General features: G+C 42.5%; 1 protein-coding gene across 21 annotated transcripts in view; it reads right to left on the bottom strand.

The window, feature by feature from the left end:
• PTPRT (protein tyrosine phosphatase receptor type T) overlaps positions 1-18,606 on the bottom strand; it is a 1,114,889-nt gene that overhangs the window by 115,241 nt on the left and 981,042 nt on the right. For all 21 annotated transcript variants that reach the window (XM_074003238.1, XM_005569031.5, XM_005569028.5 and 18 more), the window contains one exon: positions 6,865-7,013. In XM_074003238.1, the coding sequence (XP_073859339.1) occupies positions 6,865-7,013 (149 nt within the window). The remainder of the gene's footprint in view (positions 1-6,864; positions 7,014-18,606) is intronic.

Raw genomic sequence — 18,606 nt, forward strand, 5'->3', positions numbered from 1 at the left:
ATAATATGTGAACAGCACCTAGCAAAATGACTGACCCAGAGAAAGTCCCAAGAAAATGTAGCAATCCTTGATATCACACATCATCAAGTCAAGAGTTTCCCCAGAGAAGATCAGGGTCAGGCCAATTTTCCCAGAGAGCCATTTCCCAGCCAGCTGGCCATCTTCCTGAAAGGGTTAAGGAATCTTTACAAAGAATTTACCACCACCTCAGTCAGCCTCTATTGTTTTCAAAAGCCATGATCTGTCTTCCTTATTTGAATTGCTTTAGTTACATAACATGTTCCTAAAATAATCTGGCTAAAATTTTGCCTGGCACTTCCTTATGCCTGCCTCATCTCTAATGAACCATCCCAAGGGAGTATCAAGCCTGAACATTCTCTGACCTTCCCAAAAAGAAACCGTTTTATGAGTTGTGTGTGGGAAAGAGCAGGGAGAACATCAGGTTTCAGGGTCCACCCTCCTCATTGCCAGCAAATCTCTCTTAAGGTTACTGTGTGCTGGCTGCCAGGTATATTTTGGTCACGTTGGAAGTTACAAAGTCAGGGAAAGGGTCCTGTGGCTCTTTGTGTAGGCTTCCATTGCACAGAGTCCTGTAACAAAGATGTGCTTTCTTGAACCTTTTGTCTCCACTGCCAGGCTGCAAGCTCTCTGTTAGGTAGGGGCCATTCTTTGCTCATCTCTCTCTATAACTTCCCAGGGATTGGTCTAGCTTTGGAATGCCTAAGGATGGGACCACTGGTCTGCAGTCCCACTTTCCTAAGAGGGTCCTAGTAGGATGATTCTGGCGGAACCTGTCTGTGAGTACGTCCACTTGGCAGCTGCCTTCCTGAGGCAGGATTTTTGGGGGAATAGAGGAACCAGTAAGGAGCACTGTTCTCCCACACAGAAAGGCTATTTCACCTTGATTTCCTGTCTCTCCTTCACTCACCTTCATGGTACAGAGACAGCTAAAGGTCAGAGGAAAGGTAAAGTTGCCTGGTTTTGAAAGTAGAGTATCTGCTGTGCGGTCCCATTATCTATTTGTCATATGACTTTAAGAAGGTCTTTTAATATCTGAGAGCATCAGTTTCCTCAACTGCAAGATGAATTTGATAATAATCATATGGACTGTACAGGGTTACTGAGAGAATGACTAAGATTCCATATTTGAACATGCTTATCATAGTACCTGGCACCTTGTGGGAATCTGCTAGGCTCCATGCCAGTACCTGGCCCCAGGCCTCTGTTCAGAACACAGCTGTGGCAGCAGCTTCTGCCCACATGGTAGAAAAGCTGGCTGACCTATCAGTAAGGAAGTGAAGTTCTCCCTTTCTCCCAGCTGTCAGTGACTTTCCTCAGTTAGACTGGTGAATGCTGGGCTACCATCCACAGTACAGGAGAAGGAACACTGGTTTAGGAGTCAGATAGCCCTATTTGCTTCTAATTCTATCCCTACTGTTTCTTCGTTGTGTGACTTTGGGCTTATTTACTTCAGTTTTCTCTGAAGCTCAATTTTCTCATTCACAAAATAGGAATAATATCTAATGACAGGGTTCCTAGGGAGCTTCAGAGTGGAATTTATATAAAGCACAAGTTTTAGCACATAGTAGGTACCCAATAAAAGTTTTCTTCTTCTTTGGGAATTTTCTACGAGAAATCTCAGCGCCAAAGTGGAATTTAAAAGTTATCAGACTGCGTATTTTAGATTAAATTTTAATGTAATATAGTTATATTTCAATATATCCTGGTCCTGACCTTCACATTTTCCTGATACTGATTATTTATTTTTCTATTTTTTAAATTGTAGGTTCTTTTATTGGATATATCCCCAAATTCTTTGCAGAATGAGATGGATAGACTCTAACTAAAATCAGGAGAAATGTATTCTCATTACAACTCTGCAATATACGTATGATTTGGGCCATGAAAGCTCTCTGAACCTCAGTTTCCTCATCTGTAGAATGGGAGTAATTAAAAACCTACTAGCCATCTTATTCCTACAGGAATAAGGAACTATTGCTGGAGTGTTTTGCAGAAGGACTCTGTAAACTATGAAAGGCTTACAAGTAGATACATGTATTGTTTGTGATACAATACCGCATTTTATTCATCTTTGACACTACCTCTCTCCCCAGACTGTGCCCCATGACTTACAGCACAGGGTTAGGCATGTACTGAGAAAAAGGCCATTAAATCTCACCTCCAAGGTCACACTTAGCAGACAGCTAGATGGCCCAGTGTCTGTCTCATGACCCTTAGAGAAGGATTGCCTTTACCTTCCAGACATGGAATAATTCAATAGAGGGGAAGCATAAAAATAAGGACAGAGTTAACTCCTGGTACCCAGTAGGCAAGTGAATCTGTCAAATGCCATTATGGGAAGAGTAGACAACCAAGTCCCCATATCACAGGATTTCAACAAGAATTTGTTTTGAAGCATTTTTGTTTGGACTGAAAATGAACAAGAAGATGACATGTGAAAAAAAGAGATAAAGAAGAAGATTTAAGCACCAGAAGAAAGACCCAGAAAATGATCCCAGTGAGCAAAAGATCACAGAGAAAAACAGCAAGTACACAGGGCAGTAAGATCAAAATCAGATTACTTAATAAAAGCTAGCATTTCTTTAAATGGAAAACAATGCACATTGGTTGTCCTTGAAATGTGACACGTACTCCTTTTTTCAAGAATGCCAAGGCACTCCAAACCAACAGCCATATCTAACAAAGCCCCATCACCCTAGAGCCCTGGAGGTCATTGTTCCTATACAATAGTAGGAGGTTGATTGAACAGATGTCACAGAACGTAGCAGTGACTTGAAATAGAAAACCCCAGAAAATAAACCTGTGCAGGGAGAGGTAGAATTTGAATTAGGCAAGGGCCCACCTGGTCAATAATGAAATAATTGCTCAAGACACATTCTTCTGTAATCTTTTGCAATGTAACAACTATTCTGTGCCCCACCTCTCTCAATGCTCCCTCAACATTTGCACGTAATCTCAGGGCCTCCCAAAGACACCGATTCAGAAGCCAGGCAGTCACTTCCCTAATGTCACAAAAATAGATTCAATTCTACATACATCAGGGTGATTTCAGAAGCAATTTCTCATCTCCGGTGTAAGCATTACTTACATTTCCCCCCCTCAAATCTCATCCCAGTGGTTCCACAGGGCATTTTAAAAGGTACCTGATACATTCTAGGGCAGTCAAAAGATTCTGAGAGTGTTTCTGCAGCTGTAGCCTGAGGACGTCAGATGCATAGAGAGTCCTAATGTATTCAGTGATTCAGACAAATGCAAAATTTTCTAATAATTGAGTATAATAAGTCAATCATTATTTAAATCTTTTAGAAAGCAATATTGTTATAATGAATGCATATATGCAGTTATAGATGCATATTTGTGTATAGATGACTGTGTAGGTTTATAAATCTCTGTATGTATTTACATGTCTGTGTAAATATAAAACACATCTGCATGCACATACATACATACCTCAATCATTTGGAAAGTTTGTCCCTGGCCTTTAAAACATCTAATTAGGTTTCGTTGGATATTTCTCCTCTTCCTTTATGGCAAGTTAAACTATTTCAGTCTTGGGTGTTTTCATCTTAAGGGTCTAAGTTTTGGCCCATAGGGAACAGTGACAATGTTCTCCTTTCAAACACAAGAAATCAGTGTTACCCAGGCTTGCATTTGAGATCAGAAAGATTGAGAACCAATATCTAAAATTTCAGGGTCACAATGATTGTCATGAATTTTTGGCCATAATCATTTTGCTTTTCAGAGTCCTCCCAGGGTACTTTTACAAACGGAAAAAAAAGTGAGCACAAGAGGCTGGACTGGACAGAAAAGGATGAATTGGTATTACTTGGCCAGTATTTTCAATCAGATAAACTTGCAAATGAGCTTCTCTGCCCCAGGGCCAAAAACAGGGGATGCAGTGACACCTTAGCATACCCAGAGACTCAGTGAGCTCCTGATAAGCCTTTCTCATTTTTTCTATTATTATTAATTGACAGTAATTAATTATATATATTTATGGGGTATAGTGTGATACATGTATATAATGTATAACAATCAGGATAATTAATATATTAATCACCTCAAAATTTATCATTCCTTTGTGTTAGAAACATTCAAAATCCACTGTTTTAGCTATTTGAAAATATCCAATAAACTGTTGTTAATTATAGTCACCCTACAGTACAATAGAACATTAGAACTTATTCTTCCTTGCTACCTGTAAGTTTGCAACACAGGTTGGTTTACAGATGCAAAATTATAGCTAGGATGTTCCTTTCTTTTAAGGAAAAATCAAGCCCATTTTCTTGTCAACCCTGGTCTGCGTCAACAACCAATTTCCCTGCTTCTAGGAAATGTATGAGTCTCAGTGATTTATCTGGATTGAAAATGGGAAAAAAAGGACTGGCTTCATGGTTAGGCAAACTGCAAATTTGCTCTGATCCCTAAGAAAAATAGAAGTTAAATATTTGCTCATAAGCAGTATGTACCATTAGACTTTGTCTTTAAAAGCCATTCTCTAACCTTAAGAAGACCTCAAACTTACCATCACGGGTAATGTGCAAAGTAGTATGATGTGTCTATTAATACGATGCAAAGTGAAGTACGTCATATCAGCTATGTCATATTTTTGCCAAAATGTTTAACCTGAATGTAATCATGATGAAAAAAAGTAGACAAATCTGGATTGTGGAACACTCTGAAGGACCACAGCCCTAGACTTTAAAAAAATGTCAAGGCCGGGCACGGTGGCTCATGCCTATAATCCCAACACTTTGGGAGGCCGAGGTGGGCGGATCACGAGGTCAGGAGATTGAGACCATCCTGGTAAACACAGTGAAACCCCGTCTCGACTAAAAAAATACCAAAAATTAGCAGGGTGTGGTAGCAGGTGCCTGTAGTCCCAGCTACTTGGGAGGCTAAGGCAGGAGAATGGAGTGAACCCAGGAGGCGGAGCTTGCAGTGAGCGGAGATTGCGCCACTGCACTCCAGCCTGGGCGACAGAGCAAGACTCTGTCTTAAAAAAAAAAAAAAAAAAAAAAAGTCAGTATCCTGAAAGAAAAAATGAAGTTGAGAGGGCTGTTCTAGATCAAAGAGAGACACCTGAAAACCAAATACAATGTGAGCACTCTGATTGGATCCTGGATTAAAATAACAAACAAGCAATAGAGAATGTTTGAAGGACATTGAGGCAATTTGACCGTGAACTGGTATATTAGATCACTGAAGTAAGATTATACTTTATTGTGGTTATGTTGAAGAGGTGTCCTAGTTCTTAGGAAACACATGCTGAATTCTCTGGAGGTAGAGTGTCATGATGTCTGCAACTTACTTCTAAATGGTTCCAAAATATTTGGAAAAAAAAAAAAACATGGATAAGGGGAGAAAGAGAGAGAGGGTGAGTACAGCCAAGTGCAAAAGTGCAAATGTTGCAAAATGGTAGCAACTGGTGAATCTAGGTAAAGGGTATATGACTATTCATTCTGCAATCTTCTCAACATTTTTGTAGGTTTAAACTAATCTCTCTTCCCAAAGGCAGCACATCAGTATCTGAGCATAGCTATTGCCTCTGTCCAAGTGCTGTGTTCTAAATCTGGGCGCCTATGAGAACTCTCTGAACGACTTACAAAATCCATATCCCTCAGTTGGGACCCACCTCTCATCCCCCAGGAGATTTTGATTCAGGAGATCAGGTGTGGGGCCCAGATATGGATGCGTTGAAAACTTCCCTAGGTGGATTCTGTGCTGCACTGGAGCTTAGAAATCATGGGCCTGAGTTACTCTCAGATCTGGATCCATTTTAAACAAGCTGTGTGGCTCTGGGATGGCTGGCCAAACACACTAAGCATTGCATACCTTACCTATAAAATGGGAGCAATAATACTAAAGATCTTACAAGACTATGGTGAGGATGAGAGACAGTGTCTACATTATAGAAGGGGGTAATTTTTTTTCTTTCTTTCTTTATCCTCTCATAGATCCCCATCATCCCCAACTGATCATATCTTGAGTGATTTTTACAAAATGGAATTTCTTCCATTTGTAGCTTACATGGTATGTGGAGGACATCCGTCTATGTACAGATTCTTTTAGACTTCTTGCATTACCCAATTTGGGAAGAGGCTGGGAAATCTAGTCTATTAACTGGCTGATATCATGGCTGTAAGAACAGAAGCCAGCCTGTCCACAAGAAAGCCTTAGATATTGGCAGTCTTGGAGTTCTCCTTAGGATAAGGGTTAACCCTGATATCTTAACCACTCAAATCTTGGGATCCTTTATTAACTCTGCACAAGGACTCAGGTGCCCTTGACCAATGCCACTTGGAACATTGGCTGTGGCTTGGAACTGGCAAACGTTTGAGGGATGTGGCTTCCAGTCTAAATATGTAACTCATCAGCCATTGTATTTTGGATAAGTTGCTTCTCTGAGCCTCAGTTTCCTAAGCACTCAGAGTGGAGACAGTCATAATCTATGACTCACCTACCTTATGTGGTGGACGTGAAACACAGATTTGAAAATCTTAAGCTACTCCATTCAGTGTGGCATATTTTCTCCTTAAGGACATAACCATCCTCCTCCTCTTTCTTTTTTACTGCTATTATTTTTAACCTGTCTCTATTTATGTCCACAAGCAGTTAGGATGACTTGCTCCCATTTCCATCTGATTTTTTAAATATTCCTTTTCACCTTAGGATGAACTGCCCCAAGTCTTTGTCAGGGAGAACCTTCATTCCAGTCCATCTCAGGGAAGTATCCATACCCTATGCCTGGCAGCACCTGATCAATGTGTCGGGTTCACAGCAGAAGTACTAGGGCCGAGCTGGACCACGGATGTCCCCTTCCCCTTTGTTGGCTTTACTTACTGAATCCGTTGACGTCCTGAGAACTAGAAGAGAAGCCTTCATCATTGCGGCTGGCGCTGAGCTTGGTGGTGGGTTTGTCAGCAGAAGCCACAGGCCCCATCTCCCTCTGGGCTCCACTCTGGGTCTCCTTCTGCTTCTTGGCCAGCTTCCTTTGGGACATGTGCAAGGGGAAAAACCACAGTCAGATGGTGGCAGTTGCATTAAAGCACTGGGAAGATAGATTGTTCTTCCCCAATCCTCATCCTCAGCCCCCAAATCTGGTTCATTCTCCAGAAAAAGAATCAAGGCAGAACAAACCATGAATGGTTTCCGTTTACTCAGAAATAGGAGACTCACGCTGCTGCCTCACCCCCGACAATGCATGTGTTCTATGTTTGAGCCTAAAATGGGAAATCAATGAGACTCGTACAATGCTTCCCCCACTCTCCTTTCAGAGGAAATCAACAAGACTTGTATTCCTTTCCCCAAGTCTCCTTTCAGAGGGAGGAAGTGGCTAGACTGGCCTTTCTGTTTCTGTGGCTCTGAATGAAATTAAAAATGGAGACTTGTCTTTCTCAGGAACTGAGCTCATCAAAAACCCACCAAATAATAGTAAAGTGAAGCAGGGGCTGGTGGTTGGAGGTGGATGAGTGTGCAGGTTAGTTTCACAGCTCAAAAGAAGGAAAATTACAGCTGAATTGATGCAGTCTTATTCCCATGGGAATAAAAGACCCTCAGAACCAGACGGATATTATCATAATATCACTATTTTGATAATAATAGTGTAGAGCAGTGCTTCGCAAACTTTGGTGTAAATTTGAACCACCTGAAGAGACACACACACACACACAGGGGCTCCGGATCACTGAAGTAGGACAGGACCTAGAATTCTACATGGCCATCAAGTTCCCCAGGTGATTCTGACACCAACCATTGGAGGTTAAAACCATCAGCTTTGGTGTCAGACAGACTCAGGTTCATAGGTTACCTCTGCTGCCTGACAACTAGCTGCAAGACCCAGGGCAAATTTCTTACTCTAAATCCTGAACTATTCCTCTATATACTGTGGCAGATGACAGGACCAATCTTATTGGGCTGTGAGGATTAAATGAGACAATGCGTAAAATACACAGAGCACAGTGCCTTGCACATAGTGGACACTTGATGCCTAGCAGTTGCTATTCTTGTTTTTTATACTATTGCCAGTGGATCCAACTATATTGCAATGTTCGAATTCCCTCCCCAGCAGCCCCACTGTGGGATCCCATCTCTCCCTGAATTCTTGCAAGCGACATAGACTCTGACCTCACTGAGGAACTAAAAGGTTAAAAAGTTCTTTTCTATGGATTTAAAATCTATGTCCTTTAAATTTTAACTGGATTGGTCTTAGATATATCATAAGAGATACAAAAATATGACTAACTCCTCTTGCATATAAGAGTTATTCAAATATTTCTAAAAAGCCAACATGGTCCCTCTGAGTTTTTCCAACAAATATGCATCTAAATATAGCTGTCATAGTCCTATCACATGAAAGGCTATAGGTTAAACATCAGATATCTTGAGAGTAAATTTCTCCAGGTCCCTTGCTCCGTCCTTCACAAGAGTAGGCTTCAAATTCAATTTTGGTCATTCCTGTCTCAACACACAAAGAGATGTCCCAGAGAGGTCAAATGCAGTGCAATACAGGGAATAATTTTCCAAGGTTGAGCCCCACTGATCGCGAAACAGATAGTTTCAAGAGGTAACAATCTCGCTGCCAAAGGAAGTATAAAAGGAAATGATAAACCTCAACTTAGGCTGGGCATGATGGCTCATGCCTGTAATCCCAGCACTTTGGGAGGCTGAGCCGGGCAGATCACTTGAGCCTAGGAATTGAGACCAGCCTGGGAAACACAGTGAAACCCCATCTCTACAAAAATTACAAAAATTAGCCAAGTGTGGTGGTGCGTACCTGTGCTACTCAGCAGGCTAAGGTGGTAAGATCACTTGAGCCCAGGAATTGAGACCAGCCTGGGCAACACGGCGAAACCCCATCTCTACAAAAATTACAAAAATTTAGCCAGGTGTGGTGGTGTGTACCTGTGCTACTCAGCAGGCTGAGGTGGTAAGATCACTTGAGCCCAGGAGGTGGAGGCTGCAGTGAGCCGAGATCACGCCTCTGCACTCCAGTCTGGGTGACAGAGTGAGACCCCGTCAAAACAAAAACAAAAACACAAAAAAACAAAAACAAAAAAGAAAACAGAAAAGAAAAAAAAAACCCTAGATCTCAACTTAGAAGTGCTTTAGAGGCATTCACGTGGGACAAATTCCAGTTTGATAGCATCCTCCTTGAAACATGAATCTCATGATCTAGGTGTAGACTTCACAGGAGAATGACAGATGGCATACGCAAATGAGGACAGTTTGAAGAAGGTCTATTTATAAAAGGTCTGCTGATAAAGGTCACAAGCGTATAGGGACCCAGGATATAACAGCATGTCAATCAGAGAGCTGTTTATTACCTATGGGACCAGAGGAACACATAGAGGAAGAAGTAACCAGAGCCCCAAAGGAGACAGCTGTGAAGAGGAGGCACCGTGAACAGAAGCAGCGGCTTTCTCTTGAAAGTCCCAGCCAGTCATAGACAACCTCACAGGGAGAGAACCAGAGGCAAAAAAATGCCCTGACTACACCTTATGCCCTTCCTCTGGTCCCCTGTGGCAGCTCTCATTAGCTGAACCCAACAACAGTCGCAAGTGGCAAGTGATCTTTTTGACAGACTTCATACAGAATACACTCTAGAAGCAGAGAGCACAGTAGAGAAACGAAGAGAGGGGAACTGGATCTAGGAGTCCCAACCAAGAAGAGAAAAGTTGCGTTTTTGTTTGTTTGTTTTGTTTTTTGAGACCGTCTTATTCTGTCGCCTATGCTGGAGTGCAGTGGTGCAATCTCAGCTCACTGCAGCCTCTGCCTCCCAAGCTCAAGCAATTCTCATGCCTCAGCCTCAGCAGCTGGGACTACAGGTGTCTGCCACCGCATCCAGCTAATTTTTTGTATTTTAGTAGAGACGGGGTTTCACCATGTTGCCCAGGGTGGTCTTGAACTCCTAAGCTCAGGCAATCTGCCCGCCTTGGCCTCCCTAAGTACTAGGATAACAGGTGTGAGCCACTGTGCCCGGCCGAGAAAAGTTTCTTTATACTTCTTGTTTGGGCCATCATTTGAAGAAACATGTAGCCTAAAATGGAATTCTTCATTCATTATTATTATTATTTTTTTTCAAGTTGGCTTGGGGAAAGAAAGGCACTCAGGAAGAGGAATGCATCTTCTGGTTATAATGCTTTGGCCACAGGCACACTGTTCTACCAGTGAAACGATTCCGGGCAGACGTACAACAAGAAATGAAGCATTGGATCGGTCAGGCAATTAGACAGGGGCAGGGGGGAATGCCAACAAAAGAAAAATGAGCAATTCTGCTGCTGATGACATTTCGAAATTTTATTCTTCATTTATTATCAAAAAGGAGTGTGTTTAAAAATGTATATGTGACCTTCTTAATCATAAATTTGAAAAGATATATAGCAGATTCTTTGCTTCTATCTGAGCTCTGCTCACATTGGCCCAGCAGGAAATAAAAGGAAATCTGATAAGAGAGTTAACTTTAAAACTATAAATGAGTATGTTTCGGAGGCTTTGATATTTCCTTGGGGGCAGAACTCTCAACCAATCTCATTCCGTTCAGGGTAAAGTAATATGGAAAGGGTTGTCTTAGGCACAGATCATTGGTTTTCAAAGGAATCATAATAATAATAAAAGCCTCACTGCTTTTATGAAAAATGGTACTTTATAGAAATGTTTGGGTAGCTCTGAACACCTGTATTCAAAAAAGAAAAACTAAGCATCCCCAAAACACATATTTAAAAATTGGAAAGTTAACTGAATTGTAAAAATATCAGATATATTACCTCCTTGGTATTTAAAGCTGATGGCTGACTCTGTATGTTCATGGTGATAATAATGTTATATAATCATTTTAATGTAGGGACAGATGTTTTGGCAATTGGCAAAGACAGCTACAAGGCGGAAATGGAGAGGGTATTTGTGGAAGGAAATAAAACACAAAACCACAGTTTGGGGATCTATATCTATTCTTCCAGAATTCTGAATTTAAGTTTTTAAAAAAGACCTCTCAGTAACACAGAAAAATTGATATTCATCTCCATAGCCAAATAATTTAATTTACTACCCCCAGACCATAGAGGCTGGGTCTCTCTGGTCCCAGGCGCAGAATGAGGACCAGGTTGGCTTGATACAATGGAGGAATTTCTAGCAAAGTAGAACTGCTTAGGTCTCTTTTGGAAATACCTAATGCCTGAATTCCCCTCCCCAATTTTTCTTGTTTGGCAACCTTCTCTTCACCTTTTTAGGCCCTTATTTTTTTCTCTCAACAAAAGAGAAACCCAAATCTGTGAACAGGGCACTGGACTCTTAAACTATGACCCTTTAATTATGGACCAGGCTTCAACTCAATCTTATTCCCCTCACACAACCTTATCCTCCCATTTCAGAAAACATCAACTACCTCCTCCCACCACATTATTCCTCAATACTCCATATTCCTTGATGTGTCCCTCTTCTTCTCCACTGGTTGCCTCCTCTTTATCCTCCAAGGCTCAATGTAAGTGTCACATCTCCTCTGAGGCTTCTCCCTGCTCTTCTACATAGAATTATTATTTTCTCCTCTGGTTTGATTCATCCATTGAACATGTACATGTATCAGTCTCTGCTAAATGCTACAAGATCATGTCTTCTTAACCTTAATCCTCATGGAACATGAAGACTAATGGCAAAGACAGGCATTAAACAGATACAGAGGTAGAGACAAAAATCACAAAGATGACGAACACCAAGAAGAAATACCTGTCGCTATGTAAGAGGTAGAACCTGGTTTGAACCCTGGCAGCAGATCAGGGAGGATTTTGGTGCCATGTCAGCTAAGTACTTGTTGAGTCAAACTGCAGTGATTCAACTCTTTCACCTACTACAACAAGAACCTCTTAGGAGAAGGGCTTTTGACTCTTTGCACCTACTCCAATTTCTTGCTGAGTGTCTGGCACATGGCTCAATAAATTTGTTGCACAAATTTATACTTAAAAGTCTGCAATCTGAAGTGTAGAAAAGATGGTCCTTTTACTCTGAACACAAATTATAACCATTTTAAAAGTAGATATGTGCAAAGAAAGAGAAGGAAACGCCTGCATAAAATTATCAGGTGACCTGGAATATTTGTAATTAGAAATATTTTGGGTGGCAACTTAGCATTTCCTTCTTGGAATGTTTGCAGAATTAACAAAATGTTCATGGAAGCCAGAGATTTCCCCCGCAGAGCCCACAAAATATCTGCAGCTATAGCATGTTGAAGAAGAAAAAGAAAATCTCATCCAATAGTCACATGACTCATAGGATGATCATATAATTCATGGAATTCTCAGAGCCTTCAAAACTCAAGTACTTATGACTTTCCGAATAGGGTTTTTTTTTTTTTTTTTTTTCCCTGTAGTTGCTCTGAGATTTTTGCCAACTGGGTCACACAATTTCGCCAGCAGGGGGTACCAAAAGCTGATAAAAAGAGAGTATGCATAAGCCTGTTTATTCCTCTGCAGGAACATTTCCAAGGCTGAAGAATGTTTTAAGACACAGCAATCCACAGTTTACTGCTTCTGATAGGTGAGGACGAGGTGACGCGGCCATAGCTCTTGGCATTTTTCCTTCTAACGGATCACTTTGAGCTCTCTCTGACCTTTGCTTGTTAGCTGAGTGTGAGGGGTAGGTGACAGGGGATGTGCCCAGGATGGATCGTGAGTCCTGTGATTTGTTCTGAGTGCCACTCTTTACAAGGGATACTGGCAGGTAGAATGGCTCCCGGGAGAGGAATGAAGAGCTGTTAAAAGTGTGGAAATCACGCTACAAGAGGAGGAGTGCATGAAACATCCAGGCACATTTCTCATGGAGAGGGAATACAAAGGAATGTTCTCTTCATGCATCTGATGGCTGGGTCTCTATGGTCCCAGCGGCAGAATGAGGACCAGGTTGGCTTGATACAACGAAGGAATTTCTAGCAAAGCAGAACTGCTTAGGTCTTTTTTGGAAGTACCTAATGCCTGAATTCCCCTCCCCAATTTTTCTTGTTTGGCAACCTTCTCTTCACCCTTTTAGGCCCAACTCAATGTCCCCTACTCTTAGAAGTCTTTGCCTGCTTCCCAAAGTTAGAAGTTCCCTCCTCTTTACTCATTAATTTGTTGGACAAATAGTTAATAAGCAAATACTTTGAATCTGTGGCTGTTAGAAGGAAGGAGATAATGATATGAAAAACAAGACAGGAATCCTGCTCTGTTTGGCTTCTGCAAGTATTGAGCTCCCCGCTACGGGAGAAGTTTAAGTAGAGACTGGGAAACCACTTAGAAAAGAGGTAGTGGAGGATCCCAGGACTTGGACTCTGCAAAACCCTTGACTCTCTTCTGGGTGAGGAACAGGACCACCCAGCCAACTGGTGGGGGCAGGAGTCTTCAGGGTTCCACCTAGAGGTTTTCCCTGAATGAGGGATTCATGCCCACTCTCCTGGGGAGACACTGATCAGGTACTCTTCCTCTTCCCCATAGGGCTCCTCGTCTGGACCATCCTCCATTGGAATCTCCAGACAGATTTTCCTGGGAAATCATGAAGATTGAAATCCTGGAGTCAGAGAGAGATCTCAGTCATAGGAAGTGGACCAAAAAAAAAAAAAAAAAAAAAAAAAAAAAAAATACACAAGTGAGGCCCTGCTTCTACTAAAAGCTAGCATTGTCCTCTTTGAATCCAGGATGCTCTGCTGGCGTGACTAGATCTCAGCTTAAAGCTACACATTGCAACTGTCAGGGAACTGCAGCATCTTCTCATTTCAAAGACAAGACACTGGCCGGGCGCGGTGGCTCAAGCCTGTAATCCCAGCACTTTGGGAGGCCGAGATGGGTGGATCACGAGGTCAGGAGATCAAGACCATCCTGGCTGACACGGTGAAACCCCGTCTCTACTAAAAAATACAAAAAATACTAGCCAGGCGTGGTAGCGGGCACCTGTAGTCCCAGCTACTCGGGAGGCTGAGGGAGGAGAATGGTGTGATCCTGGGAGTTAGAGCTTGCAGTGAGCTGAGATCCGGCCACTGCACTCCAGCCTGGGCGACAGAGCGAGACTCTGTCTCAAAAAAAAAAAAAAAAAAAAAAAAACCAAAAAAATCAAAGACAAGACACTGAGGCCTGGACAGAGTAGTCCCTTAGCTAGGATGCACAGCATGTAGGATACAGGCCCTGCTTTCTGCCTGCCAGCTCAGGACACCTGCTCCACATTCCTTCACCCTTCTTCTAATCTAGAAGGGCAAATTCAGTCTGTGGTACACATGATTCCGGTGTCTTACAAATGCAGCAAAACTTTATTCATCTATGCCCCCACTGACTCAGAACTACTGTAATTGAGGCAAACGCTGAGCTACATCACATAAGAATCAATAGTGTAAACAGGGATATGGATGTGTGTAGCATTTAAAGGAGAATGCACTGCTTTCCCTCATATCAGGAGGCAGGACTGCACAGCAGTTAATATATTGGCTTTGGTGCCAGACAGCCTGGCATCAAAATCTGGCTCCATGTCAGACTAACTGTGCGAGCTCTTGCAAGTTACTCAGCCCTCTGCATGCCAGTTTCTTCCTGCCTGTAAAACACGGATTAGAGTAGTACTTCCCCATAAGACTATTGGGAGGACTGAATGGTATGTTGCTGGTAAACCACTTAGTCCAAGGTATGCACACAGTAAGCATTCAATAAATGCTCTCTGGTATGATAATATTTTAAATACAAAAAAACCATGTTAGTTTAAATAACCTCATTATCTATGAAATATGAATACTTTAAAGCAGATGCCCTGAATAATGGCTTTTCTCTAAAAACCTCCATTGACATATTATAGAGCCATGCTTTCAAACTTTGAGCAAATCATTTGCGGAGCTTTAAAAATTACCAGTGAGATTCTAATTTAATTGGTCTGGGGTGCAACCTGGGCATCTGGGTGTTCAGTAGTTTTCCAGGTGATTATAATGTGCCACTAAGCTTGAGCACCACCAATGCGGAACAGCTGTTCTCCAAGTGTGGCTTCCTTGGACAAGCAGCATCAGCTTCACCTGGGGATGTATTAGCAATGCAATTTCACTGGCCCCACCCCAATATACTGAATCAGAAACTCTAGGTGATCAATAAGCCCTCCAAGCAATTCTACTGCATGCCAAAGTTTGAGAACCACCAAAGGAGGTGGGCCGACTCTTAGCAAGTCTGAATTAGTAAAGTTTCATTCTTGAAAATGGAACACTAGGAGGTAGGAGACCTGGGTGCCGCGGGGTCCAGATCTCCAAATATCTCATTGAGTTGCCATGAACACTCCCTTTCCCCTCTCTAGGTATTGATTTCACTATGGGTGGGGGGCGGAGTTGGCATCTAAGAATCATGGCAATACCTGATACTTTTAAAATGATTGTTATGGATTGAATTGTGTTCCACTCACCCACTTTCTGGCTGCAAAAGTCCTAATCCATGGTACCTGTCCATGTAACCTTATTTGGAAATAGGGTCTTTGCAGATGTAATCAAGTTAAAATGAGGTCACTAGGGTAGCTCTGATTCCCAAATGACTGATGTCCTTACAAGGAGAGGGAAATTTGGACCGAAGAGAACTGGAAGAATGCCACGTGACAACAAAGGCGGAGATGGGAGTAATGAGCCATAAGCCAAGGAACACGGAGGACCGGCAGGCACCATCAGCTGCCAGGAAGAGGCATGGCAGGATTCTACCTAGAGTCTGAGGGAGCCTGGCCCCTCCAACACCTTGATTTTGGATTTATAGTTTCTAAAATTATGAGAGAACACATTTTGGTTGCATTAAGTCACCTAGTTTGTGGGACATTGGTACAGTAGCCTGAGGAAACTAATAAAATGACCATAAAATAGTAAGTCCTAAATTAATATTATTTATTCAACAAACATTATAAAGTACTTATTCCATGCCAGCCACTATTCAAGGCCTTCATAAACAAGCTATTCAGTTCTTTAATTCTGTTGTGACACTATGAGCCCAGGAGTATTATTAGTTCCGTTTTACAGATAAAAGCATTGAGGCAGAGAGAGTTGAAGTAACCTGTAGAAAGCCACCCAGGCCTTCAGAGGCAGAGCTAGGATTCAAACACTGGCAGTCAGGCTTTTAAGTGTTCTCTAAGATTCCCTGTTATGTCATGCTTAGGCAAAGGGCCACCACATATCTCCCCTTGTCCCAAACCTTTCTCAGCTGCCTCCCTTTCTCCCCAGGCAAACACACACTCACACATATGCACACATGTGCACAGACACCTGCAGCCAGAAAGCTCTCACTCACCACCACTCACGGCCTGCAGACAATGAGCATCCTGTCTGCTCATTGCCTGTGCTGGGTACCAATTCTGGAGCATAGCTGGTTCGTCCTTTCCCTCCTGCCCCATCACCCTCGTCTAGGGCTTGTGAATCCCCCAGCACGGCAAAGGTACAGAAGCAGCAGCAGCAACAGCAGCAGCAACAGATGTCATCACAATCTGAAAGGCCAAAGGACTTGCTCTTTTACTTCCATCCCTTTGCTGTCTTGCCGTCCATGTGTGTGCCGCTACCTGTCTACCTCTGCTTCTTTATTCTGCCTGTGGCTACCTCTCTGGCCTGGATGGGCTCTCCTACCAATCACACTCTTTCCACTTAGGCAGTAGTCAGACACTTTTGGACCGTTCTCTGGATTTGGCAGTGAAATCAGAGCAGCAGAAGGCCTGAAACACAGGTGAGGCCCTCCTCCCTCTGGGTATGTGGCCACACTGGTCCTTGGGCCCTAAAGCAGAGCCTAGTAGGAGCAGCATTGACTTTGGAGCCAGACTGCTTAGGTTGAAATCCTGGCTCCACGATTTATTAGCTGTACAGCCTTGGGCAATTACTAAACCTCTCTATAACTCAGTTTCCTCATCTGTCAAATAGGAATAATTATAATGAATTTTCTTAACAATGCTTTGAGGTAGATATTAACTTATAAATATGAAAGTACTTAACTAGGATCTGTCACCTACCAAATAAGCTCTACATAAGCATTTGTTACATAATAGGTGATAAGAAGGAAAAAAGTGCTTCAAAGCAGAGTGTGACCAGAATTCGTGGTTCAGACAATGGGAGCTGCCCTGAATGAATGCTGTCTGAGCTCTGAACCCCTGGGTTGGGGAGATGGCCCCTCTGTTCTTGGTGTTGCAGAAATACTATGGGCTCTGACTCTGGACTGACTTGGCTCCAAACAGCAGTGTAAAAGTGATCAAGTCTCCATTTCTATGACTCTGTGAGACTCAGTTTCCTCATCTATAGAATAGAATTTAACATACCCTAATTTGCAGAGTTACTGTGATGATTAGAAATGACAAATGATGATAGTTCCCTAGCATGGTCTTTGGCATATAAAGATATAAACAAGGGCTAGTTCTTTTTTATCCTTATCCTCCTTCCTTGCCCCAGCAATCTGCATGACTTTTTCCTTGCTTTAATTTTTAATTTTATGTTTGATCTGCTTTCTGAGATGAGCACTCCAGGGAAACAAGGTGACTAATTTTTCCTCTCAGTAGTTTCATCTTGCTGTATCCATATCCTGCTCATACAACCCGAAACCAAACCAGACAGTGGGGCAGATGCTCTTCCCCATTCATGCTTTGACCTTCAGTTTCACATGATTAAAAGTTGTAGAATCTTGGATTCTCCAGGCTGGAAAGGCCTTCCCAGTCATTTTCCTACCCTGGCTAGGAGACTTCTTGCAGCAGCCCTAGCCAGAGGATATCCAGCCCCTGACTGCCAAATTCCAGCAACCCAAACTCATCACCTATATGGGTAGCTCCTTACCAGGACTGCACTTCCCTATATAGGGTCATTCCTTGCTGAGCTGAGGCTGAGCTAAACTCTGTCTCCTGAAGGCCTCACCCTTTGGATGCTCCTCCTCGGTCTGTCTGCTATATCCCAACACAGCCTGTATGTGGATAGATGATGACCATGAATTCTTCAAGCTTTATCCCAAGCAACCTCTTCCAAGCAGTATCTCCTGGTTGCTAAGGCTCTGTGGCTATTTCCCTACAGCTGAGTGAACCTCCTTCTCCATTCCACACTCACATGTCCACATGTGATCTCAGATCTCAAACCAGGACTCCAGGGTGATCTCCCTCTCACCAACTCACAACTGCCTCCTCTCACCCCGACCCCATCTTAGACGTTCAGTTGCCAACTAAAAACATTTCCTTCTTGCTGAATGGCCAACTCACAGGGCTATTGCCCTGCTAGATTATAACCACAAGGACAACAACTTTGTTGGCCTTGTTCACTACCAATTCCCCAGGGGCTTACATAGATTTTTGGAACAAGCAGGTATCCTGTAAAGACTTGTTGAATTAATGTATTAGGAGATGATCACAAGTCCTTCAAATCCCATTCAAATCATCACTTCTTCCAGGAAGCCTTTTCTGATCTCTCCCTGACAGGGCAGGCCTTCCTTCTGTTTTATATCCCAGTCATTTGCCTATCTTCTGTCATCACTTTTCATTGTAATCAATGTACGAAATACACATATTTGTATATTATATTTGTATTTCCTTTAGCACATAGCTTAGCGCTTGCCACAATGTTGTAAAAGCTTTAAACATGTTTATGGAATGAATGAATGAACTGAG

This window comes from Macaca fascicularis, chromosome 10 (genome assembly GCF_037993035.2).
Source record: "Macaca fascicularis isolate 582-1 chromosome 10, T2T-MFA8v1.1".
Classification (NCBI taxonomy): domain Eukaryota; kingdom Metazoa; phylum Chordata; class Mammalia; order Primates; family Cercopithecidae; genus Macaca; species Macaca fascicularis.